This window comes from Eulemur rufifrons, chromosome 8 (genome assembly GCF_041146395.1).
Source record: "Eulemur rufifrons isolate Redbay chromosome 8, OSU_ERuf_1, whole genome shotgun sequence".
Lineage (NCBI taxonomy): Eukaryota > Metazoa > Chordata > Mammalia > Primates > Lemuridae > Eulemur > Eulemur rufifrons.
In genome coordinates, this window is record NC_090990.1 from 95,038,493 (window position 1) to 95,062,285 (window position 23,793).

Sequence of the window (23,793 nt, forward strand, 5' to 3'; positions counted from 1 at the left end):
AAGCAATAGATGGTAAAGGGAAAAATCATTTCAACACTGTGCTCCAGATCACTGCGGCAAAAACAAATCAGCAGATATTCCCCAAACAGCAGACTGTACAGGAGAGGTGACAAAGAACGCCACCATTGCCTTAGCAGCGGCCAATTCTCAAGAGCCCACATCAGGGAGCACCTGCCTTACCTTAGTGTCCACAGGAGCAGACCAAGATACAGCACCAGTCAATTCTCTCGTGTCCATGGGACAAGGGAACAGGGAATACTCTTGTTTTACCAGGACACAGTGGACATACACCAGGTGTGGCCACGAGGTATCCTTTTATTTACCTATGAGACTGGGACTAAAGGCCACCATCATTACTATACTGCACTCAAAACAGATTCCAAATGTAACAGTAAAATTTCCTTCTTTTCTCTGTCATCAGAAGAGGAAGTACTTCTTTTAACATGAGGCCTTCCCATGAATTACTGTTCAATTCCCCTAATATCCTATAGCCATGGGCATAAATAAACTTTGGGATATAGGTTGCCTTCCAAGGATATTTTCCCTTGCCTCTTATTTATATTATAGCTGCTACATAGTTTTGACTTCTATGTTCTTTAATCAAGAAGGGAAGGAGAAATACTAAGAAAAGAAAATCATAGCGACAGAAAGTAAGTGGCCCTTGCCGGAGGCTGGGAAGAGGGGAGATCAGGAGTTATTGTTTAAAGGGTCTAGAGGGGCTGGGCATGGTGGCTCAGGCCTGTAATCCCAGCATTCTGGGAGGCTGAGGCAGGAGGATCGCATGAGCCCGGGAATTTGAGACCAGCCTGGGCAACATAGTGAGACCTCTTTTCTACAAAAGATTTTAAAAAGTTAGCCAGGCATGGTAGCACATGCCTGTAGTCCTAGCTACTTGGGAGGCTAAGGCAGGAGGATTGTTTGAGTTTGACTCTGTAGTGAGCTATGATCGGGCCTGGGTGACAGAGCGAGACCCTGTCTCTAAAAAAAAGAAAAGGTATAGAATTTCACAAGATGAAGATGATAGATGGGTAGTGATAATGATTGCTCAATGTTATGAATGTATTTAATGCCACTGAACTGTATACTTAAAAATGATTAAGAGTCAGGTGTATTTTACCACAATAAAAACAATTTAAAAAGAAAAGAAGTGAGAGAGGGGGCAAAGACAGATCATTCTTTGCTCAGTCTTCAAACATTTGGCTTCTGGTTTCAATGCATAGAGGTCATTTCTCAGCAATATAAGCTCACTTGAAAACCATCATTTTATTTAATTCATGGTTTAAAATCATCAGTGTAACAGTGGTGCTCTCTAGGGACCAGTCATCTTCTCCTTCCCTTATGTTTGATAAATAGCGGGAGAGGAGGGAGAGTGTGGGAGGAAAACAAAGCAGGAAGGAAATCTAGGATAGGTCATTTGAGGATAGGGAGCAAGGAAGACTAGGTTTATTTTCAGAGGGATGTGTACCAAGCATGCTCTTAGCTGGAAAGAGAAAGGGAAGATGAACACCCTTGCAGGTGTGCACTGGGAGCGGTAACAACAGCAGAGAGAATGTGAGTGGCAAACCAAGGAGAGGACAAGGTCAGAGAAAGAAGGTAGGGTTGGCTTCAGTCTAAAAATTGCTCAGAAAGTGTTAGTTTCTTGTGTCACCACATAATCCATGCAGTTGCTCTTCCACTCTCCTTGGGGCCAGCTCAGGCTTACATTCATATCCTCCCAAGAAGAAACATCAGTAGAGGTTAAATGACCCCAATTTAGGAGTTTTTATTGTTATAATTATTAAACATGCTAAAGTCACATAGAATGGCAATTTCATTTCTGCCCTGACTCCACAGTGGGGCAAGAGGGAACTATAGGGGTAACTTGGTTTGTGTGGCCTCTGGTGATGGGTAGACTTTGGGGGCTAGAGGTAGGAAGGTTAGCTAAAGCCCCAAGAATCCTTCATGAGCATACTTTCACCAACAGTAACTTGTGGCTTCAAAGATTTTTCCCTTCTTCATTTTTCTTTCCTCCCTAAATCTACCCTACTTCTCATTTCTCTGCCAGTGGCCTTGGAACCTCTTCTACCTCTGCCCCTCGTGTTCCTAGACTAGACAATGAAGGGAACTTTTCCTTGCAGGTACCAGGCCAATATTCCTTCCTTGGAACTAATGTACACGGCATGCACTATTGTGGTAAGCTTTTGGAATCAGGTCTGCCCGGGGGAAAGGGAGGCTCCAGTCTGCATTGTGGCTTAGATCCTAGGAGGGGAAGTTGGAGGTGGTGGTGCAGAAGGATCTGAAAGGGAAAGAATGTTACCTGAAGTGTGAATGCTGTAATATTCCCACTGCAGGTACCCTACTCTGAAGGCTTTCCCACACCTCCTTCCCACACCGTGTGTGTGTGTGTGTGTGTGTGTGTGTGTATAGGGGGAGGTCTCTCAATCTCAAAGCCTCTTGTTACTCAACTCCATAGGGCAGGCATAGGTACTGATCAGAGAGCTTTATCCCCAAGGAGAAATTCGTCCACTCTTAGCCAAGTGGCTGCCAACTGAAGTCTTCATCTTCCCCACATTCCTTGTGCCTCTACTGCTGTGATGGCTTGATGGGACCAGAGGAAAGAATATATAAAGGGTTGAATTTGCCTCACCAAGAGACTAGAGGAAAAAGGGGACAAAGACATGCGGGAGTCAGGGCTGTGGAGAAGGGGAGAGAAGGGAATAGGGTGAAGGACAAGGCTGGCCATTCAGGAGCTGGGATCCTTTTTCCTTTTCTGAAATCGCCGGAACTTGCCCTGAATGGCAAGGGCAGCCTTCTCTGTTTCTGGTGCTGTCAGATCAATGTCAATCTCCTCCTCCTCCTCCGCCTTCTTGGCATTGCCAGCTTTTCCTGTAGATAGTTGGAAGACTCATTAATGGGTTAACCAGACCTGCCTCAGTTCCTTTCACCAGGTCCTAAATACAGTGGTTAAGATCCACTTTGTGCTGGACTCCTTGGGGAGACCAACTTTGCTAGGACTACGAATGCCTGATAATCCTCCTAGAAGTTTGAGTCAGGGTACCTAGGCTGGGAATTAGCTATATTTACTTAGGGGAGCTTTGCTAAATCACAGATGTCTTCTATCATCACTTATTCCTAAATCCTACAGTTCAGGTCCCAAAGCACACTCACTTTCCCCAGCTTTCCTTCAATTTCTGATAGAGACAGTATCTGGGATTATCTAATGAGTTTCTTCTTATCATTATACCTGCTTCCTCTAACCATTCCAGACCCAGTTTCTAAAACCAAAGAGCAAATACTGATAGGTTTACTTCCTAGGAAAAATTGAAAAAAGACTATATATATATATATATATATATAGTAGTTCTAGCCTAGTTCTTTGTTTCACTTATCCACCTTCTTATTCTTTTCATATCTAACGTTAAGAGCTCCCAGATTTACAGCCCTACTTATCTTCACGTCCCTACATTCACCTACTCTACAAACTGCCCAGCCCAACCCACTCACCTTTTCCATCTGGGCCAGATGCCTGGTTGGTTGCTGGGGATGTTTTGGTGTTAAGCTGAAAAAAATCAGAGTATTAGATATTAGTAGAAGTATTAAAGTGCCAACACCTTAGACCCTTTAGATACTCTCAAGCCTTCCTATTACCAGGTACATTTCCTTCATCATATGAAGAAGTGGATCTTGATATCAGAGCATAAGAAAAGTTATCAAACTTTATTCAACAAAGATGTATTGGTGCTAGGGAAATTGTAAAGAACAAAATGGACAAAATTCTGCCCCTATGGAGCTTATATTCTAGTCAGTGTATACACAGACAAATAAATAAACATATTAATATAAAATGACTGCTATGTTAGATGATGATAAGTGCTATAGAGCAAAGGCAGGGAAGGGAGGTAGTGAGCACTAGGTAGAAATGGAGGAACACAGTTTGACATGGAGTAGTCAGGAGAAGCCTCTCTGAAAGGTGGCATTTGAACAATGAGCTGAAAGAGATGAGGGCGTAAGGCTTGTGACTATCCGGGACAAGAGCTTTCATGGGACCTGGGGTGGAACTGTGACTAGCCTGTTTCAGGAATAGCAAGAGATCAGCATAGCTGGAGTGGACAGAGGAAGGAAAAAAGAGGAAAGATGGATGGAGATGAGATCAGTGTTAACTAGGGGTGGGGACAGATTACTCAAGGCTTTGGGAGTCTTTTTAAGGAGTTAGACTTTTACTACAAGTGAGATAGGAAGCCACTGGAGACCTCTGATTTGTGCAAAAGGGACATGAGAGAGGAAGCAGAAAAACCTGGTAGGAGGTTATTGCAGAAAACCAAGCAAGAGGTGATGGTAGCTTAAATCAGCATGGTGGCAGTAGAGATGGTAAGTGGTTGGATTCAAGCTGTGACCAGTATGATTTATTGATTGGAAAGATGGTATTGTGAGAAAGAGAGGAGTCAAGGGTGACTTCAGAGTTTTGGCCTGAGGATCTGAAAAAAATGGAGTTGTCATTTCCTGAAATGGAGAAGACAGCAAGGGGAGCAGCAGGTTTTAGGGAGAGAATCAGGAGCTTGTTCTTTATTTTTATTTATTTATTTATTTATTTTTTGAGACAAGAGTCTCATTCTGTCACTGGGCTAGAGTGCAGTGGTCATTATAGCTCACAGCAACCTCCAACTCCTGGGCTCAAGTGATCCTCCTGCCTCAGCCTGCCAAGTAGCTGGGACTACAGGTGCACACCAACACACCTGGCTAATTTTTCTATTTTTTTATAGAGATGGAGTCTCACTCTTGCTCAGGCTGGTCTTGAACTCCTGGCCTCAAGCAATTCTTCTGCTTTGGACTCTCAAAGTGCTAGGACTACAGGTGTGAGCCACTGCACCTAGCCCAGAAGCTTGTTCTTTAACAAATTTGAGATGCCTGTTAATCATCTAAGAGGAGACGCTTTTATGAATAGATAGTCAAGATGAATTAAAGAGAAGGATCTGGACTAGAGATACAAATTAGGAGGTTATTGACATGTGGATAGCATTTAAAGCCACGAGACTGAATGAGATCACCAATGGAGTGAGTGCAGATAGAGAAGAGGATCAAATCCTAGGGCATTCCAGTGATCAGAGTTGAAGAAATGAAGAAAAATCAACAGCTGAGAAGAAGTCAGGTAGGAGAGAAATCAAGAGATTATAGTAATTAGAAGTCATGTGAAGAAATATTTCAGGGAGAAGAGAGTGATTACCTATGTCAAATTCTGCAGGTAAGCCAAGTGAAATGAGGACTGAGAATGACCATTGAGTTTTGCTGGATGGAGATGAGATCACTGGTGACATTGACAAGAGAAGTTTCCGTGAAGAAGGAAAGCAAGAGTCTGGTTGCAGTGGATTCAAGAGAGAAAAGAAGACGAGGAATTGAAGCAGCCAATATAGAAATTGTCCACAGAAATGGGGATGAGAGTTTGGGGGGATATGGGGGTCATGAAAAGATTTTATTTTAGATGACAGAAATTATAGAACATTTGTGTTCTTATGGAAATTAACCAATAGGAAAAACTGTAGGCGAGAAAGAGGATCATTACTGGGGGAGGAGAGAGTAGGTGAGATCTAGTGCGTGAGTAGAGGGATGGCCTTGCATAGGAGCTAGAACAGATTATCCACAGTAACTGGAGGGAAGGCGGGGCATATGGGCCCTGATACAGGCAGCTGAGAACATTTGGAAGGTCTCCCCTAATTGCTTCTGTTTTTGAAGTAAAATAGGCAACAAGTCATCATCCAAGAGGATAAGGGAAGAGGTATTAAAGGAAGGAAGGGGGAAAGAAGGAATGAAATACTCATCTAGGAGGGTAGGAGAATAAATGGACTAAGGAACAGTAATAGGACTGCTAGGAGACATTAAGGCCCCTCATAAAGTAGGAGGTCATGAATTTGAAGTGAAACTAATCAGCTGATATGTATGCTTTTTTCTAACTTCCCTGCTCAGATGGAGAGTTAGATTAAACATAACAGTAAGGCCTGGTGCAGTACACATGCCGTAGTCCCAGCTACTTGGAAGACTGAAGCAGGAGGTTCCCTTGAGGCCAGAAGTTCAAGACAAGCCTGGCCAACAGAGCAAGACCCAGTCTCTAAAAAAAAAAAAATTTAATTATCCAGGCATGGTGGCAAGTGCCTATGGTCCTAGCTACCCAGAGGACTGAGGCGGGAGGATCGCTTGGGCCCAAGAGTTGGAGGCTGCAGTAAGCTATGATCACACCACTGTACTCCAGCCTGGGTGACAGAGTGAGACCCTGTCTCTAAAAACAAAAATAATAATAATAACAATAATTCACCTTCCTCAGAATCATATTGATAAAGCTGCTTCATCTAGACATTCATCAGTCTAAAGGTACAACTCATCCTGAGACAGAGTCATTCCCATAATTGATCCCCTTGGAATCTGTTTATTCATTTCACAGTTTTGAGTAGTTTATATTTAACAAAATACAGGAACTGGATGCTTTCACATATTTTTTCTAATCTAGTTCTTAGAACAGTTAAATGGGGGATATTATTATTATATATTATTATATATATAAAATATATATATTTTAAAGATGTGAACTTTTGCTGAATGACTGCAGATATAAGGGCTCTGCTTTAAGCTGATGTAATCCAATTTATGTTCTGTAAATTATGCTGTTTCTACCCATTTTGATAAATACTAATCAAGCACTTACTTGTGTTCACCTCTGTTCTATACACTAAAGAGATATGGAAGAAACAAAAGTTTCATTCAATAAGTCAGTGCCTGATATATGCCAAGTATTCTTCTAGGCATTGGGCATACAGCAGTGTGCAAAATAAAGTCTCTGCACTCATTAAACAAATATATCAGTTAGTAACAAAAGCCATAAGAGAAAGTAAAAGGGTAGTCTGAGAAGGTCTCTCTGAAGATTGACATTTGAGTAGAAGTTTTAATGACATATAAGAACAAGCCATGTGAATGTCTAGGAGAAGATTCTTCTGGGCAGATGAAATATCAAGTAGAAAATCCCTGAGGCAAATTTGTGCCTGGTATGTTGAAGGAAGAGAGGGAGGAAAAAAACAAACAAACAAAAAAAAACATCATGGCTGGAGCTAAATAAAGGAGGAAGTATAAGAAATGAAGTGCAATGACTTTGAATTTTGTCTGCGTTAACGGAAAAGTGTTACAGGTTGCAGGGCAGAGGGAAACATGGTCTGACGTGTTTTTAAAGGATCACTATGACTGATGGGTAGAGAATAGGCAAGAGAGAAACCAGGAAAAATAATTAGGAAGGCTTGCAGTGGTACAAGCAAGATGATGGGGGCTTGGTAAAATAAGCTGGATCTGCTGATGGATTTTTGAGTACGGAGAGCTTACCAAAGAGCTTTTCTTTAAAGGGCAGCAGAAGAATTGGACAGTAGTTGGAGAGGAATGTCGGGTCATGGGAGGGTGTTTGGTAAGATGGGAGATTTAGTGAATGGTGATGGGAACAACTTAGTAAAGAAGAAAAAAATAATAATGCAGGAGAGAGAAGGGATAACTACCAGAGTGACGTCTCGAATAGGCAAGAGGAAATAGATCTGGCACACAAGTGGAGGGGTTGGCCTTAGCTAGGAATATGGACAGTCATCTATAACGTAGGGATGAAGACACAGATGCAAGCAAGATAGCAGATGTAATAGGAATGCATAAAAGTTTTCTTCTGATTGTTTCTATGTTCTCAGTGAAATAAGAAGGACCGTTGTCAGCTGAGAGTGAAGAAGGGTCAGGAAGTATTGAAAGGTTGAATAAAGAGGAAAAATGAGTGAAACAATCATCCAAGAAATTAAGAGAGAATGAAGCAGTAAGATATAGCAGGATTATCAGACAACATGAAGGGCCCACTTGAGGTGAATGGCCATATATTTAAGGCGAAACTGGTCAAGATATTGTCCTATCTTCCAGGCTAAGTGAGGAGATAAGACAAGTACTCAAATGATATTTATTGAGCATTTATTATATGCCATATATATATATAACATATAATCTTATGTGTTAATCGTATAATCCATTTAATCTTCTGAAACTCTGAGCAGATGTCATCTTATTTATAGTTGAGGAAACAGGTTTAGAGAGATGTTAAGGATCTTGTCCAAGGGCGAGTCACACAATAGAAAACAGTGCACCTGGCTTTGGAACCCCGGCAGACTGACTCCACACTCCTAACTACCAGGCAGTCTCCTTAAAGACCAAATATTCTCACATGCTGACACAAATATGCTAATATATTAACAATTACTGAATCTAGGTGCAAGGCACATGGATATGCATTGAACTCTTCTTTCAACTCTAATAAATTTTTGTAATAAAATGTTAGGAGAAGATAAGAATAAAATAATTTAAAGTAAAAAAATGATTATTAAAATAAAAAATGCTGATGCAGTATTGTATTTGACATGGGAAAGTCTTTAAAAGTAGATTACAAATCGATAGAGTCCAAATTTTGTAAAAGATACAGATGTGTTTATGTATATAAACATTTTCATTTAAAAATCTAGAAGAAGGCCGGGTATGGTGGCTCATGCCTGTAATCCTAGCCCTCTGGGAGGCTGAGGCGGGTGGATCATTCAAGGTCAGCAGTTCAAGGCCAGCCTGAGCAAGAGCAAGACCCCGTCTCTACTAAAAATAGAAAGAAATGATTTGGACAGCTAAAAATATATATAGAAAAAAAATTAGCCGGGCATGGTGGCGCATGCCTGTAGTCCCAGCTACTCAGGAGGCTGAGACAGAAGGATTGCTTAAGCCCAGGAGTTTGAGGTTGCTGTGAGCTAGGCTGATGCCACGGCACTCTAGCCAGGGCAACAGAGCAAGACTCTGTCTCAAAAAAAATCTAGAAGAATATATACAAAAGTGGTCCTGAAACCCTATGGAATTCCTGCTAGCTTCCCTTTGACCAAAAGAAAGTTTCCATGAGCAGAAGGATTGTTCTTGAGACTCTTGAGGGACTGGCTCAGTCATTACTCCTTCTGTCCCCAAAATCTCCTTGTGGTCAAAATTTTTTCTTTTGCACATGATCAATATAACGGCCCAGTAGTTACCTAGGTGACACCTTCCACTATGGCTTACTGTCATCAGAAGAGGTTTGTCCACACTGCAAAGCATGATGTAGGTGGGGTATGCGGTTAGATAACAGCAACTGTCCAGACAAGAGGGTCACAGGTTAAGAGGCAAGTTCTATAGTCCCATGATCTCTGACTTCACATCCTACTTTCTTTATGCCAACAAATCCTTGACTCTGATCCTCGCTTCAGCCATTATCCCTCTGTGTGACTCTAAGCCTATTCCCTTAATCCATCAACTCTTTTCTCTCACCCCAACCCCTCCCCTCTGAAGGAAAATCTGGACCCTGATTCTAAATATGTCCCCTCAGGTGGCTCTTTCCTCTTCTTTCCTTCTCATATCAGCTGACCTTGAGAATCTGCTGAGCGGGAATATGGTTCAGGACTGAACCACACAGTCTGCCACTTTCCCTCTGCCCTGCCAGCTGCTTCGTTTCCTGAGTCTCTCCTGAGATTACTGGCCCTGGAATGGAGCAGTGGCTCAGCTAACGTCTGGCCCCCCTGGGGTTTCCAGGTGCATTTGGGTTAAATTTATGAGATCTCATAATCCAAGAGCAAGGGTCTCCACTAGGGACACCAGAAAACAGTGCTGTAAGGAGAAGAAAACCCCTATTACTCACAATGCCCCTTGAAATCTCCCTCATACTTCCTGCTGAAAAGTAGTGTGCTGTAGCCCCTCCCTCCTGCACCCTCTCTAGCCAGTTCTCAAAATAGCCACTCTGGATGCTCTGGATTTCTGGATTTAGTTGTCTGTGACTTTCTGAGGTTGGGTGTAGGGGCAATTAGGTCACAAGTTGTTGCCCCTACCCTCTATATGGTACCCAGTCCTTTACTGGTCCCTGGCCTCTGCCTCAACCCTCCTGTTTATCTTCCAGAAACGCAGCAATTTTAGATGAATGAAGGTCCTCTTGCATATCCATCTGCAAGCCATCAGAATAAGCGTACTTCAGGTAAACTGTGGAGGCATGGAGGACCACTCTGGGTGAATCAGAAATCACATGCTCTATAAGAGTATCTCTTATACAAACTCATACCTCCAGAGGAGTGAGGCTAACCTGCAAGCGCTATAACAGGCCAGCATTTCTCAGCCTCTCACGCAGCCCCTCACTCTAGCCAGGTATAGATTATAAACCTCTCAGGTGTTCTTCTAATTCTTTCAATACTGAAGTTTTCTGACCAGAAATAACATCAGTGAAATGGTCCGGCAAATCCCTCTTTCTCCCTATGAGACGGATCTAGGGGAACTGGAAGAAATCAAGGACTTCAGAATGTTACTTCACTTTATTTTATTAATAATCACCTATGTAATATTATATGGCTGGGTGCAGTGTCTCACGCCTGTAATCCTAGCACTCTGGGAGGCTGAGGGAGGAGGATTGCTTGAGCTCAGGAGTTGGAGACCAGCCTGAGCAAGAGTGAGACCTCATCTCTACAAAAAACAGAAAAACTAGCCAGGCCTGGTGGCATGTGCCTATAGTTCCAGCTACTTGGGAGGCTGAGGCAGGAGGATCGCTTGAGGCCAGGAGTTTGAGGTTGCAGTGAGCTGTGATGATGCCACTGTACTCTCACTGGGACAACAGAGCATAGAGACTCCGTCTCCAAAAAAAAAAAAAAAAAACCACCACCACCAAAGAAAACCTACCACACCTTATAAAAAAACACTTACTATGTGACAGTTACTTTTGTTAGCACTTTATAAACACTAACACATTGAATCATTATAACAGTCCCACTCAATAGTTATTATTATTATTATTATCTCTATTTTTACAGAGAAGGAAACTGAGGTCAAGAAAGGTTAATTATCTTGCCTAAGGTCATAGAACTAAGGAGTCACAAAGCCAGGATTTCAACTCAGTCTGGCCCTAGAGACCACCCTCTTGATCACTATGTTATTCTGTCTCTCAGTCTCCAGTCAAACGCATGGGCATGTATGTACATGTGTATGTGTACACTCAAGGACGATGACCAATGTGAGATTAACTTGACTAGACAAGTTCTTCCATACAGAGAGCAATCTACACTTAAGAAGGCTAGTCCTAGTGGTCATGATTCCCTTCCATTTCTGTAGTTAGGCAGCTGTACCCAAGACCCAGCCTTTCAATCCGCAGTCCCCAACATTATCTTCATGTACACTCCACCGGGAACATGGGGAACAGGGTTCTGTCCTCCCATTATGGGGCAATTTTACATGTTATTTGAGGACGAATCCCAGACCATCCCTACCACTCAGATTCCTGCTCTGCTAGTTGATCTAAGCACCCTGATTCTGGCTTTCATCTTAATGTTTGCTCAGTGGACCTCCTGACACACACCAGGCTAACCCCTGGAAGACAGCCATAGTCTGTATGTGTGTTCTTTATTCACAGGGCCACATTCTAGCCCTCCAGTGTCTGAGAATTCCATGTGCAGAATCATCCCATCGGCTTCAATTTCAAAGGACTCCCTCATTAACATTCAAACCTGTTACTCTAAGCTTCTAGTGAGCTTGGGGCTTGATTCAGTTCAGCCTCACTGCCCACACAGGACTGAATATTTCTCACTTCTCAATACATACCAAACACTAATTAGCAACTGTGAGGCCCATCAACTCTTGCTTTTCCCTAGAGGACCCTAGTTTCTTTCCTTGCCTACCTTCCTGTATTCCTTTTCTGCTCACCTCTGGGCCGGATGTGCACCAATGTTCCATTCCATCATCTAGGTGATGCTGCCAGTTCCCAGGAGTGCTCTTTGTTTCCTCTGCTGCTCAGGGTTGTGGACTCTTCCTTCTCACGGGGAAGGAAGAAAAGGAGAGGCCTGCTAGCCTAGGGGTCTTTTTTTCTTTAGGCTTTGAGATTGTAGAGGGACATGACATAGCACACCCTCCCTTTCCCTAATATTTTCCCAAAGAATATCTACCTTTTTTATTTCCTCCCACTTCCAGCAAGGAAAGCACCACTCCCTTGCCCTGTCACCTCCTCCCAGGGCATTTGTCAGCATTCAGATGATGTCTTGTCCTTCCATTGGTGCTCTAGATCCCATCCCCTTTCTCCTTCTCAGGAATCTTGGCCATCAGTTCCTTTTACCCTCTTATATATAAGGCCTCTCTCTCTCTCTCTCTCTCTCTCTCAAAAACAAAAACCTTCTTCAATCTGAATTTCTTTTCCAACTACCATTAGAGTGAAAAGCAGTAGGTCTAGGAACAAGCCTTAAGGAACTAGTAAAAGGTTAGGGAGTTCTGGAGAACATTTAGGGGATTAAAAAATGGTTTAGGGAGACTGGATGTGGTGGCTCACACCTGTAATCCCAGCACTTTGGGAGTCCAAGGCAGGAGATTGCTTGAGCCCATAAATTCGAGACCAGTCTGGGAAACATAGTGAGACCCCATCTCTATAAAAAATAGAGACTAAAAATATTAGCTGAGCATGGTGATGCATGTCTGTAGTCCTAGCTACTTGGGAGGCTGAAGCAGGAGAACCACCTGAGCCCAGGAATGTGAGGCTGCAATGAGTTATGATCATGCCACTGCACTCCAGCCTGAGAAGCAGAGTGAGACTCTGTCTCAAAAAAAAAAAAAAAAGTTTAGAGAGATCTTTTCAATAAATAGTGTTGGAACAATTGGATAGCCACACACAAAAAAGCCACACTATCTCAATCTTTGCACCTTATATAAAAATTAACTCGAAATAGATATAAAATCTAAAACTATAACATTTTTAGGAGAAAACATAGGAAAAAAGGCCAGGCACAGTGGCTCATCTCTGTAATCCTAGCACTTTGGGAGGATCACTTGAGGCCAGGAGTTCCAGACCCGTTTGAGCAACATAGTGAGACCCCATCTCTACAAAAAATAGAAAAATTAGTCTGTTGTGGTGATGCAGGCCTGTTGTCCCAGCTATTTAGGAGCTTGAGGTGGGAGGATTGCTTGAGCCCAGGAGTTTGAGGTTGCAGTGAACTATGATGATGTCACTGCACTCTAGCCCAGGCAAAAGAGTGAGACTCTGTCTCAAAACAAACAAACAAAAAAAGAGAACATAGGAAAAAAATCTTTGCAACCTTGGGGTAGGCAAAGATTTCTTAGATACACCAAAAGCACAATCTACAAAAGAAAAAAAATATAAATTGAAAAATTAAGAAATGTTTTTTGAAAGACACTCCTAAGAAAATGAAGAGACTGGAAGAAAATATTTGCAAATCAAATATCTGATAAAAGACTTGTATCCAGAATAAATTTTGAAAGAACATTCAAATCTCTATAATTTTTAAAAATGGGCAAAATATTTGAACAGACACCTCAGCAGAACATGCATGATAAATAAGCACATGAAAAGATGTATAACATCATTAGTCATTTAGGAAATGCAAATTAAAACCACAGTGAAATATCACTCACTATATACCTATTAGAAATCTTTTGAAATTATATTAATTTTTTTATTTTTTTATTTTTTTAGAGATAGGGTCTCACTCTGTCCCGCAGGCTGGAGTGCAATGGTGTGATCATAGCTCACTGTACCCTCCAACTCCTGGGCTCAAGAGATTCTCCTGCCTCAGCCTTCCAAATAGTTGGGACCAGTAGCTGGGACTACAGGCATGTGCCATCATGCCTGGCTAATTTTTCAAAAATTTTTTGAAAAAATGTTTGTAGAGACAGGCTCTCCCTATGTTGCCCAGACTGATCTCAAACTCCTGGGCTCAAGCAATCTCCCACCTCGGCCTCCCAAAGTGCTGGGGCTGCAGGAATGAACCACCATGCCCAGTAGAATTTTTTTTTAATGGCAATACCATGTGTTGGCAAGATACAGAGCAACTGGAACACTCATACATTGCTGGTGGGAATGCAAAATTGTATAGCTACTTTGGCAATTTCTTAAGCACACACTTACCAAACAACAGCAATCCTACTCCTAGTTATTTAACCGGGTGAAATTAAAACTCATGTCCACACATAAACTTGTAAGTGAATGTTCATAAAAGTTTTACTTGTAATTGTCAAAAACTGGAAACAACCCAAATTCAGTGTCTAGTGAGGGCCCACTTTCTGTTTGTGAATGGCTGTCTTTTTGCTGTATCCTCACATGGTGGAAGGAGAGAAGGAATCTCTCTGGGGTTTCTTATTTTTATAAGGGCACTAATCCCATTCATCCATGAGGCTCTGCCCTCATGAGCTAATCACCTTCCAAAGATCCCACTTCCTAATGCCATCACCTTGGGGGTTAAGATTTCAATATATGGATTTGGGGGGACACAATATTCATACCATCACACACCCTAACACCGTTGTCTCTTACATGGACCTCTGTAATAGCCCAAGTGGTTACTGATGCTCTTGGAATAAAGAATTAAATTCTTAATATAGCCTAAAAGGCGCTACGTTATGCAGCCTCTGATTATCTCAGTAACCTCATCTCTGGAATATACCACGTTCCTTCCCACCTCAGGACCTTGGCATGGTTCTCATCCCTGCTTCCCTTTTATCTGGTTAATTTCTACTGATCCTTTACACATGATTTACACTAAGTATTTGTTAAACGAATGAAGGGAGCTCTCTGCTTTATTTGCCACCTCATCTAAATTTCTGACATCAAATTTGTTTTCAGACAGATGAGGGCTCTGTTCTGTAGCTAGTTCAGAGGTTATGAAAAAGGGAATTTGGTATTAACTGATCAACACTTAAGTGCACATACAGTAGTAACATTCATCGGGTGTCAGGCAGATGGGAGAGAGGAGGAGGGGATGGGTATATTCACACCTAATGGGTGCAGTGCGCACTGTCTGGGGGATGGACATGCTTGAAGCTCTGACTCAGGCGGGGCAAAGGCAATATATATAACCTAAACATTTGTACCCCCATAATATGATGAAATTAAAAAAAAAGAAAAAAAGAAAAAGAGTATCAGAAGCCACGTCATTGCTTTTCCTCACCTCAGCATATGTGCCTGAAAACGCTGAGGAGGAAGGGAAAACCTTCTCATGAAGTATGTCATATTACCTGTACTATAGGTATTGTATATTTGTCTTACCTTTCCTTCTCCATCCTCAGCACTCCGCTAGATTTCATTTTCTTAAAAGCACAGTCCATATTTCCCACTTACTTCTGTATTGTCTACACTAACCACAACCTGTGTCTTGCACATAATAGGTACTCGATAGATATTTGTTTATGTGACTTAAAATTTCTTCAGGCTTCAAATTTCTGGGAGCAGCATGTGGCATACTAGATGGAGTCAGACAGATCTGGGTTCATACCCTGGATCTGCCTTGACTATCTGTTGAAATCTTAGTCCTGCCATTTCTAGCTATGTGACATTGGGTAAATTCTTTAGCTTTGCCATGCTCAGACCTCTCAACTGCAGAAGAGAGATAATACTATCTTGAAAGATGAAAAGAACTCAAGGAAATGTATATAAAATGCCTAATGCATATTGAAATAAATAGTCATTATTCTGAAGTAATATAACCTTGGGGCCACGGATGATAGCTCATGCCAGTAATGCTAGCACTTCAGGAGGCCGAGGCAGGAGGATCACTTGAGCTCAGGAGTTCAAGACCGGCCTGAGCAACATAGAGAGACCTCCATCTCTATAAAAAATAGAAAAATCAGCCAGGCATGGTGGTGCACACCTCTAGTCCCAGCTACTTAGGAGGCTCAGGCAAGAGGATTGCTTCAGCCAGGAGTTTGAGGTTGCAGTGAGCTATGATGATGCCACTGCACTCTAGCCTGGGCAACAGAGCAAGACCCTGCCTCAATAAATAAATAAATAAATAATATAAAGGTAAAATAGCTCATCAATAATTTTTAATATTGATTACATGTTGAACCAATAATATTTTAGATATAATGGATTAAAATATATTATTAAAATAAAAAAATGTATATTAATATATCTCCCTGGGTTCAATATAAGAATAGGTCTAGGTCAAGTTGCTGAGGTTTTGCATGGTTAAAGTAGTGGAATCAAAGAGTGGAGTTGCCACAGAGTAGATCTTCACTATGAGGAAGGAGGAAGAGAATACTTGGGATTGCTCTCAGGGCCCTGGAGGCTTATTCTGCTACCACAGACATTGCATAAATGATCTTTACTCCAAACCAACTGTGGAAATCACAATCACCCTGTATTCCCAATGTCTGTCCCCCAAAGTGTTGAGAATGGCTCCAAACCTCTGGGAACCCATAGACAACCCCACCCCCAACACACACACTTTATTTGAATTATAGACCAAAAGGAGACAGAGATTAGTGCTCAGGAGTAAATTATATTTCCTTCATCAAGTCCTTTCGTTCACCTTTGTATTACAAAAATGATTGTGTAAGTCTATTCCTTGCCTCACAAGGTAGTATTGTCTGGGCAAGAAACTAAAGACAGTCAAAGAAGAAGTAACATAGGTGCTGTTTTTCTGCTGTCACTATTGGGCAATAGGAACCCTCTAACTCTAGGCCCAACTCACCCTGCCCCCTTCTCAGGCTGCTGTTTCTTCCTTCCTTTGTGGCTTTCATCTTTAATGGCGTTGCCACAGCAACCATTGTCACCAGAAGCGGGAAGATAGTGTCACCCCTTCTGCTCCAGGCAGCAAGTTAGAACTAACCTTGGAAAGGATAAACTACCCAGATTTCTCCATACTCCTCATCCCACTGGGCTCCTTAAAAAGAGATCACAGGCTGTTAACAGCAGCAATGAACAGCAACATGGATCCCTTCCTCATACCTGGACCACCTATACCTGCATTTGCATGACATAGCTTAGATGCTGTGCAAATGAAAATACATTATAAACACATTACAGCAGTTACTGCCAGTATCACTTAATGTGGATGATTAGGCACTAGTATTTAGAATCCTGTCCTACAGTTCAGGGCAGGAAAACCTAAAAAGAAACTGAATCCTAAAAATCCTAAATAAGATACTAAAAAAAGCTCTTCTCTTGCCTTTGTACTGACATAAATCCTAGGCTTTATAAGCTCCCTGCTTGCTGTAAAGGTGCAGGAAGTGAAGAGGGACAGGAGTGAGTGGATCTGCTGAGTGGTGACAAAGGGGCTTTGCTCTCCCATCCCCCAGGGACCCTTCTATCCTTGATGATATATTCTCTCTCCCCCAATGTTAAATGAAGGTCACTGCCAAAGGGCCTTACAGAGGCCTCTGGGATCCTGTGGTGCTCCTAGAAGACCCTAGTCTGCTGTTTTTGGAGCACTGTTGGAACTGTTTCAATTCTTCCAGTGCAGCAACCAGCTGCAGTCCTCAAACAGCTTCAGAAAGACTTGCTCAAGGTCACCCTCAAGATAATAACAGAAAAAGAACTAGGAATCCTTACTCCAGATTCTACATACACACATTCCTCTCCTAATATATGGAATATTTCCCTGATGCCCTGTATCTCAGAGGTCTCCTGAGACAGGAATAGAACCTAAGCAGCCCTAGCTCCCAAGCCCCCTGGTCTGTCTCTCTTCTCTTAGCCATCCCACCCCTGTTTCCTGGAATAGCAGTACCCCCCACTGGAGTCACAGGCAGAATTCTTTGGCCATGCCAGCTCATGGTATGCAGTGAGTCAACAGCCCCAGCCCATTCCCCCTAGCATGGGCTGCCACAGTTTAATGAGTGGTTATTTGTGGTACTCTGCACACAGCTTGGAGCTGTGCCTTCACCCCATACTGGGGGTAGGGGGTGGGAGAGAGAGAGTAGTGCCAAAGCATCATTTTATTACTATAATCTTCAATGTGCATCCCACCCATGGTGTTAATGTCCCAAAATAAACGTATTAATCCCCCCACAGCCTACAAAGCAAACACTCAGCTGGAGGGCTTTGTGTAGGAGGGAGATAGCACCAAGGACGATAGAACGTTAAATAGTAACTCTTTTCCCTGGATAGGGTGTTAGGAAACCCAGGTGGGCATGCCTTCAGGAGTCAGCCTGGAGAGAAGAAGAAATCAGGCTTCCTTGAGGAGAATGCCACAAGGTCTAGGTTTCTAGGTACTTGTTTATAGGCACCTCGCAAGGATGCTGATCTCTTGAAAAAAGTGGTTTCAGAACTCCTCTGATTTAGCTTACTCTTGCAGCTAAAATAATTCTAGGGCAAGTCAAGCCAGTTTGAGCAGCAGGTCTAAAATATGGATTTAGAAAATCATGCACTTAGGATCTGGTATTCCAGTAGGCTTTGATGGTTTACCTTGCCAGTCTAATACATTCTTCTTTCCCTGTCTTTCTTACCTTTCTCTTCCCAAAGTCTTTGTACTTCTCACTCAGAAGCCAAATGAAGGAAGACTAAATATCCAGAACCTGTTTTGTCATCAGCTGTGCCAATTTTATTTAGACACCTGCTTTCCTGCACTGGGTCCTTCAGGTCAAATAGAGTTGAGAGAACTGTTCTCATATTAGTGTGCTAGGTTTTAGAAAGGAATTCTCTCTCTCTGGTCTTTTTTTCTTTTTTGAGATGGAGTCTCACTCTGTCACCTGGGCTAGAGTGCCGTGGCAATAGCCTAGCTCACAGCAACCTCGAACTCCTCAAGGCTCAAGTGATTCTCCTGCCTCAGCCTCCCAAGGATTACAGGTGCACACCACCATGCCTGGCTAATTTTTCTATTTTTAGTAGAGACAGGGTCTCGCTCTTGCTCAGACTGGTCTCAAACTGCTGAGCTCAAGTGATCCTCACACCTTGGCCTCCTAGAGTGCTAGGATTACAGGCATGAGCCACCACGCCCAGCCTCTTTCTGGTCCTTGATGCTCTGCAACTACGGGAATCAGTGATGAACATTGAAACTAAGAACCCATGAAAAGAGGCCCTCCAGGCTTCCCCCTCCCCTCACTCCTACCAGCTTACCTACTCCACTCCAGCACATTCACCGCATCCATTTTTAAGGTGACTAGGCATCCTGCATAAGGATGGATAGAACCTGTCCTGCCTAATATTCTACCAAAATGTACCCTGTTGATAAATATTATCCCATGTTAGTCTCTCCTCTCTCTATACCCTCTTGCTTAGCATTTATTAAATTACACTGCTTTTATTTCTTACAGAAAGTATCTGTAATATATTCATTAAGGGTCGCATGCAGATCAAATCATTCTCTATTTAGTGGGGTAACATGTTAAAGAAGTCCTACGGAAAGTTCTTTTGGGATGAGAAGTCAGCAGTACTGTGCACTAGTCTTGGTTCTAGTACTGTTCAGAAGTTCAAGGTTACAGTGAGCTATGATCATATCAATTGCGCTCCAGCCTAGGTGAAAGAGCAAGACCTTATCTCTAAAAACATAGAAAGAAAGAAAGGAAGAAAGAGAGAGGGAAAGAACCACCACCTCAAAGAGTTAAGTATTGATCTTTCTTCATCCCCTCCACCTGCAATCCTATCTTTATCACTTCCCTCAGTGAAGACCCTCCATAAGCAGACATGATAGATGCATCAGGTTTGCATATTTGGATCTCAGCCACATTACTTATGTTTGCCTGCCCCTATAGAGACTTGACATTCTGAAAGATAACTTAGCTATAGCTTGAAAGAAAGTCATCCATATTCCCAGGTCACAGGTTGACAAAGTCATCTACTTCTACCAGCCAGAGGTTCCTGCTCAAGCAGCTAAACCCAACAACCTAAATGGGTGACTAAGAAAGGGATGAGTAAGCTCAGGAACCAAGTGCTGGTTTCTCTTACTTTGGAAAGCAGATGTTTCCAGGGTAGAAGGCATTCCAATAATAAGTAGCTAGCTCTTCTATTTTGTATGTTCAATATAACCGTAATAATAATGGCACATCATTGAGAGAGAAACTTGGATTTCCTCCAAGTCCCTATCATGTTCCCTAACAACTGGCTCATGGAAGACAAAATAGAATGATATCACTCTGACTGAACTTCCATTATGGGGAAGACTACAGATGCAGACAGATGTGCACAGGAAAGAGAATGTGATTCCCTAAATGTAATATCCCATTACCATTCGGTAAGAAGACAGCAAGCAGAATAATAAAGGGAGCACCAGTTCTAACTGGTCACCACTCAGAAATCTCCCTAAATGAGATTTCTAGTTGATCTGTCCCTTGATCCAGCCCCTGCCAGCCAAACACAGAACAGACAACATGAAGATGAAATTCATGACTCCCATTCAGCAGAATGACTGCTGGACCAAGGGATTTCTCCAGCTAAGCTCGTCACCAATGAGAAATGCAACAGGATCACAGAAGAACCTGCAATTCTGCTTTAAGCGGCCAGCTACACTGTATGAAAGGGATTATAGGAAAGAGCCCTCAGGGACTAAATGCATCTCCCAGTCCCATCCTTCACTGAAACTAGGGAAAAGTTATTAAACTAAGGAAACAGACTGTGAGCCATAGCAATCAACTCCTGCCTGCAGCTGTGAATGCAGACAAGCTAGATATGAGTCCCTGCAGCTCCTCTGTGCATGAATGCACACGCACTCACAGGAAATGCTCTGCTGCAGTAATGAGTGACAGCAAAGAGCCACAAAGGCAAAGCAGAGCCAGAGATCCTCCCCAGCAACCCCACCAAAACCTCTACACTGTTGGTTGCTCTAGGTCTGGAGGCTCCTCCCAGTTTTTGTTCTTCAGTTGAAATGGGAATCTCTTAAAGACATTCCAAATCTTCTCATTTCATGCAGTTTCTCTGAAGCAAGAAAATAAGCAGGTGGGGGAGGGGAAACTTACATAAGATTCAGGGTACACTGGGCTTTCCTGGGCTGAGCTCTTCAGCCTGAAAGAGGAGACCCATGGGGCTGGGCTGAGAGAAATGAAGCAGTTTGGAGTCTCCCTAGAGCTCCAGAGCTCTGGGCAACACTTCCACTTTTCATCATAGCTTTTATAAGAGGAAGAAAACAGGTTGAGTCTTGGCCCCTAGGGAAGCAGAGACACCTTGGTGATCTGCTTCAGAGACAGCTGGTCTCTGTGTACACCCAGGTGGCTGCTTCTGGATTTTATAAATACTCATCCCTGAAGCCAGGCTCAGCTCCGTATTAGGAGGCAGCTTCGAAGGCTAAATTGCTAGATAGAACCTGTTCCCTCTCACAGCCTAGGGGGCTGGGCAGCCTTGTATACATTGACAGTCCTCATCCAAGGACCCTACCCTCACCCCCTCATCATTCTACTGAGCCCTGATTAAGGCTAGCCAAGTTCAGCCGCTGAGTCAGGAGGGACCCTAAGACTTGACTTTTCTACCAAACACCAAATTGGCTTCCTTGACACAAAACAGCGTTGTTGCTCTGCCAAATAGCACCCTGAATGCCAGGCCCTGTAGTGTGTCCTACAGAGGGGCCATGCACTTCCCCTCAAAAGCACAGGCTAACCACAAATCTTCATGCTGGCATAGCCTTCAGATCATAAACTCCCAGGGGATGGCTAAGATTATAACTTTCAGATTTAGAAACACTAGGGTGGGAGGAGTGGTTTGAACCCTAGACCTCAGTGAAAAGAGGGCAAAGCAAACCTCTCTTCTCACGTTAGAGCTGAAAGAAGTAAGAGGAGCAAAGTTTGATCCATTTTTTTTTTCTTTCTGAAAGACTGTCATGGTCACAGTCACAACCAGCTGAGAGGCTGGAAACAACTTTGGTTCATCTGCAGCCCCCAGACCTAGCTGAATTTTCCAGGATAAACTTAGTGGACATGGCAACAAAGACAACAGAGCAGTTGGCACTAATTGGCTCGCTGGGTGACAACTTTTGGTAGGAACCAGCAGAGCTCCTACTAAAGATCTTCATTTTTAGTATCTAAACTGGGACCCAGGTTCCAGGGTCCTATTCCTTTACTAACCTAATGTCCTTGAGAATTCTTATGCTAGGTTTCTGTAATACTCTAAAAGAAAAAAGAAACAGGGAGATAATAGCTAACACAGATTGAGTGCCTACTCTGTGCCAGGTATTGTCTCAAATACTTTCCATATATTATCTCATTTAATCATTAAAACAACCAATATCATCCCCATTTTACAGATAAAAAGCTGAAGCATAGAAAGGTTTTGTAATTTGCCTGAGGCTACAATGCAGGTAAGCAGTAGAGCTGGGGTCTGGCATATAGCCAAGATGCTGGATTAACACAAGGACCTGGGTATTAGGAAAGAGGTTGCAGAGGGCAAGCTTGTGATGCCACTGCCCAGACTGACTTCAGCCGGGAAGGGTGATTCTTGTTCTTGGATATGAGACTGTGTCTACAAATACAGTCAGACAATGAGAGAGGTCTTTCCAAAGTCTCTGCTTTTGACTCCCACCCATGGACAGTGTTTTCTGAAAAGAGTAAATCAGTTAATGGACCGGGTTTGGCTCCAATGAACACCATGGAGCCTGCAGGAAGACCTAGGATGTAACAAGCACTGCAGAGGGAGGTCTACTCTGGAAGAGGACATCTCCCCAGGAGCTGGACATGCCTCCACTACAGTGGCTTCTGAATATTAGAAATGATCCCTTCAACGTTCCTGACTGAATGAATGGTGGCAGGAAGCCACCTTCCTAAAAGGGGGAAAGTGGCCATCCTTGGGGGCCAGGGATGGAGTTCTCGTTGGTTGCTAAATAAGAAGTACAAGAGCAGTACAGCCCTCCGAGAGGCAGGATAGAAGCGAACTGAGGGGAGTAAGGGAAGACAGAATAACGTCAGGGCAAGATAAATGGAGAGGACAGTATCCCGAGGAGACGACTTAGCACCTGAGAGCTCAGCGCCCCACCCCGCCCCCGCCACAGCCGATTCCAGTCACCCCCACAGCACCATCCACGGTAGGGAGACTTAAAACACCCCCTCTTCCAATCGCTTGCCAGTGCCCGGTGGTGGCAGCTTTCCCAGAGGGGCAGTAGGGCGCCATTGGAGGGTTCTCCGCGGCTCCCTGGGATCCCGAGCCGCAGCCCCCTCCCCGCCGCAGCCCTGCCCGGAGCGCCGGGGGCCTGGCGGCGCGGCTCACCTCGCTCATCGCGGCAGGCGGACCGGGCGCGCGGGGCGCGGCACGCGCAGGTGAGGCGAGGAGCCCTCGGGGCTACGCGGGCGCCGGCCGAGAGTTGCCGGGCTCGGAGGCAGGGGCCCCGGCTGACCGGGACAGGAGAGCTAGTGCCGAGAGCCGCTGCTCCGGTGCTCGCGCCCAGGGTTCGCGGCGCCCGGCTCCCGCCAGGGAACTCCTTTCGACCCCGTCCTGTCAAAGCCGAACAGCGCACCTCCTCCGGCCTTACCTTTTATACTCGGCTCGGTACCCGCCTCCAGCCCGACCAATAGGAGCTCCTCCTACCGCAGAGTGACAGCCCTTCACATCCAGTAGTGGCAGTCTCAGAGGTCTGCTGCATTTCCAAACTAGGGTAAGACAGATAGCGGGAAGGAGGGGGAGACCGTCGGGGGCTGAGAGGACAGAAAATGAAGCACAGGGAGCAAAGAAGGAGAGGGAGGAAGGAGCAGAACATGAAGGAAGGAAGGAGAGAGAAGAAAGGAAGGAGGGTGTGAGTATGAGAAAGAGAAGAAAGAAGAGCTGGAAGGAAATCAAGAGGGTACATGGGAAGCAGCAGTGAATGAAAGGGGTAAAGCCCAGGGATGTTGCAGATTAAGATTTAGTCGTAGGATGGCACCCTGGATAAGAGAACAGCAGAAGCCGGGCGCGGGGCCGGGGGGCGGGGGGGGGGGGGAGATGAGAGAGAGACTGAGAGACTGCAGAAAATGAACAATGTTCTGTGGTAAAGAACAAGGAAATTGTGAAATGCCCATTTAGAAGATCATAGGTTTTAGGAGTTGGAAAACAGTTTAGGATTCTTCAAATCCCACCTCCCACACAATGCAAAAAAAAAAAAAAAAACCCCA

The 23,793-nt window shown here is 43.8% G+C and overlaps 1 protein-coding gene across 2 annotated transcripts; it reads right to left on the reverse strand.

Moving 5' to 3' along the window:
• Positions 1 to 1,538: 1,538 nt before the first annotated feature.
• Positions 1,539 to 22,973, reverse strand: PCP4L1 (Purkinje cell protein 4 like 1). 2 transcript variants are annotated; one of them, XM_069478454.1, is made up of 3 exons: positions 11,716 to 11,779; positions 3,484 to 3,538; positions 1,539 to 2,865 (listed from the first exon to the last, which is right to left on the reverse strand). In XM_069478454.1, exons 1-3 carry the CDS (start codon positions 11,743 to 11,745, stop codon positions 2,723 to 2,725), a joined length of 228 nt encoding a protein of 75 aa, XP_069334555.1. In that variant the 5' UTR covers positions 11,746 to 11,779; the 3' UTR covers positions 1,539 to 2,722. The 2 variants fall into 2 exon arrangements, with proteins under 2 accessions (XP_069334555.1, XP_069334556.1); XM_069478455.1 differs by lacking the exon at positions 11,716 to 11,779 and adding an exon at positions 22,916 to 22,973 and having other exon boundaries at positions 1,540 to 2,865.
• Positions 22,974 to 23,793: the final 820 nt, after the last annotated feature.

What these genes read in the sequence shown, in the direction of transcription:
- PCP4L1 (XM_069478454.1), bottom strand. Translation starts at nt 11,745, where the DNA reads ATGGAACATTGGTGCACATCCGGCCCAGAG. An exon ending in GGTGCACATCCGGCCCAGAG is followed by an intron (nt 3,539 to 11,715) that starts GTGAGCAGAAAA and finishes GATTTTTTTCAG; the next exon opens with CTTAACACCAAAACATCCCC. An exon ending in ATCTGGCCCAGATGGAAAAG is followed by an intron (nt 2,866 to 3,483) that starts GTGAGTGGGTTG and finishes AACTATCTACAG; the next exon opens with GAAAAGCTGGCAATGCCAAG.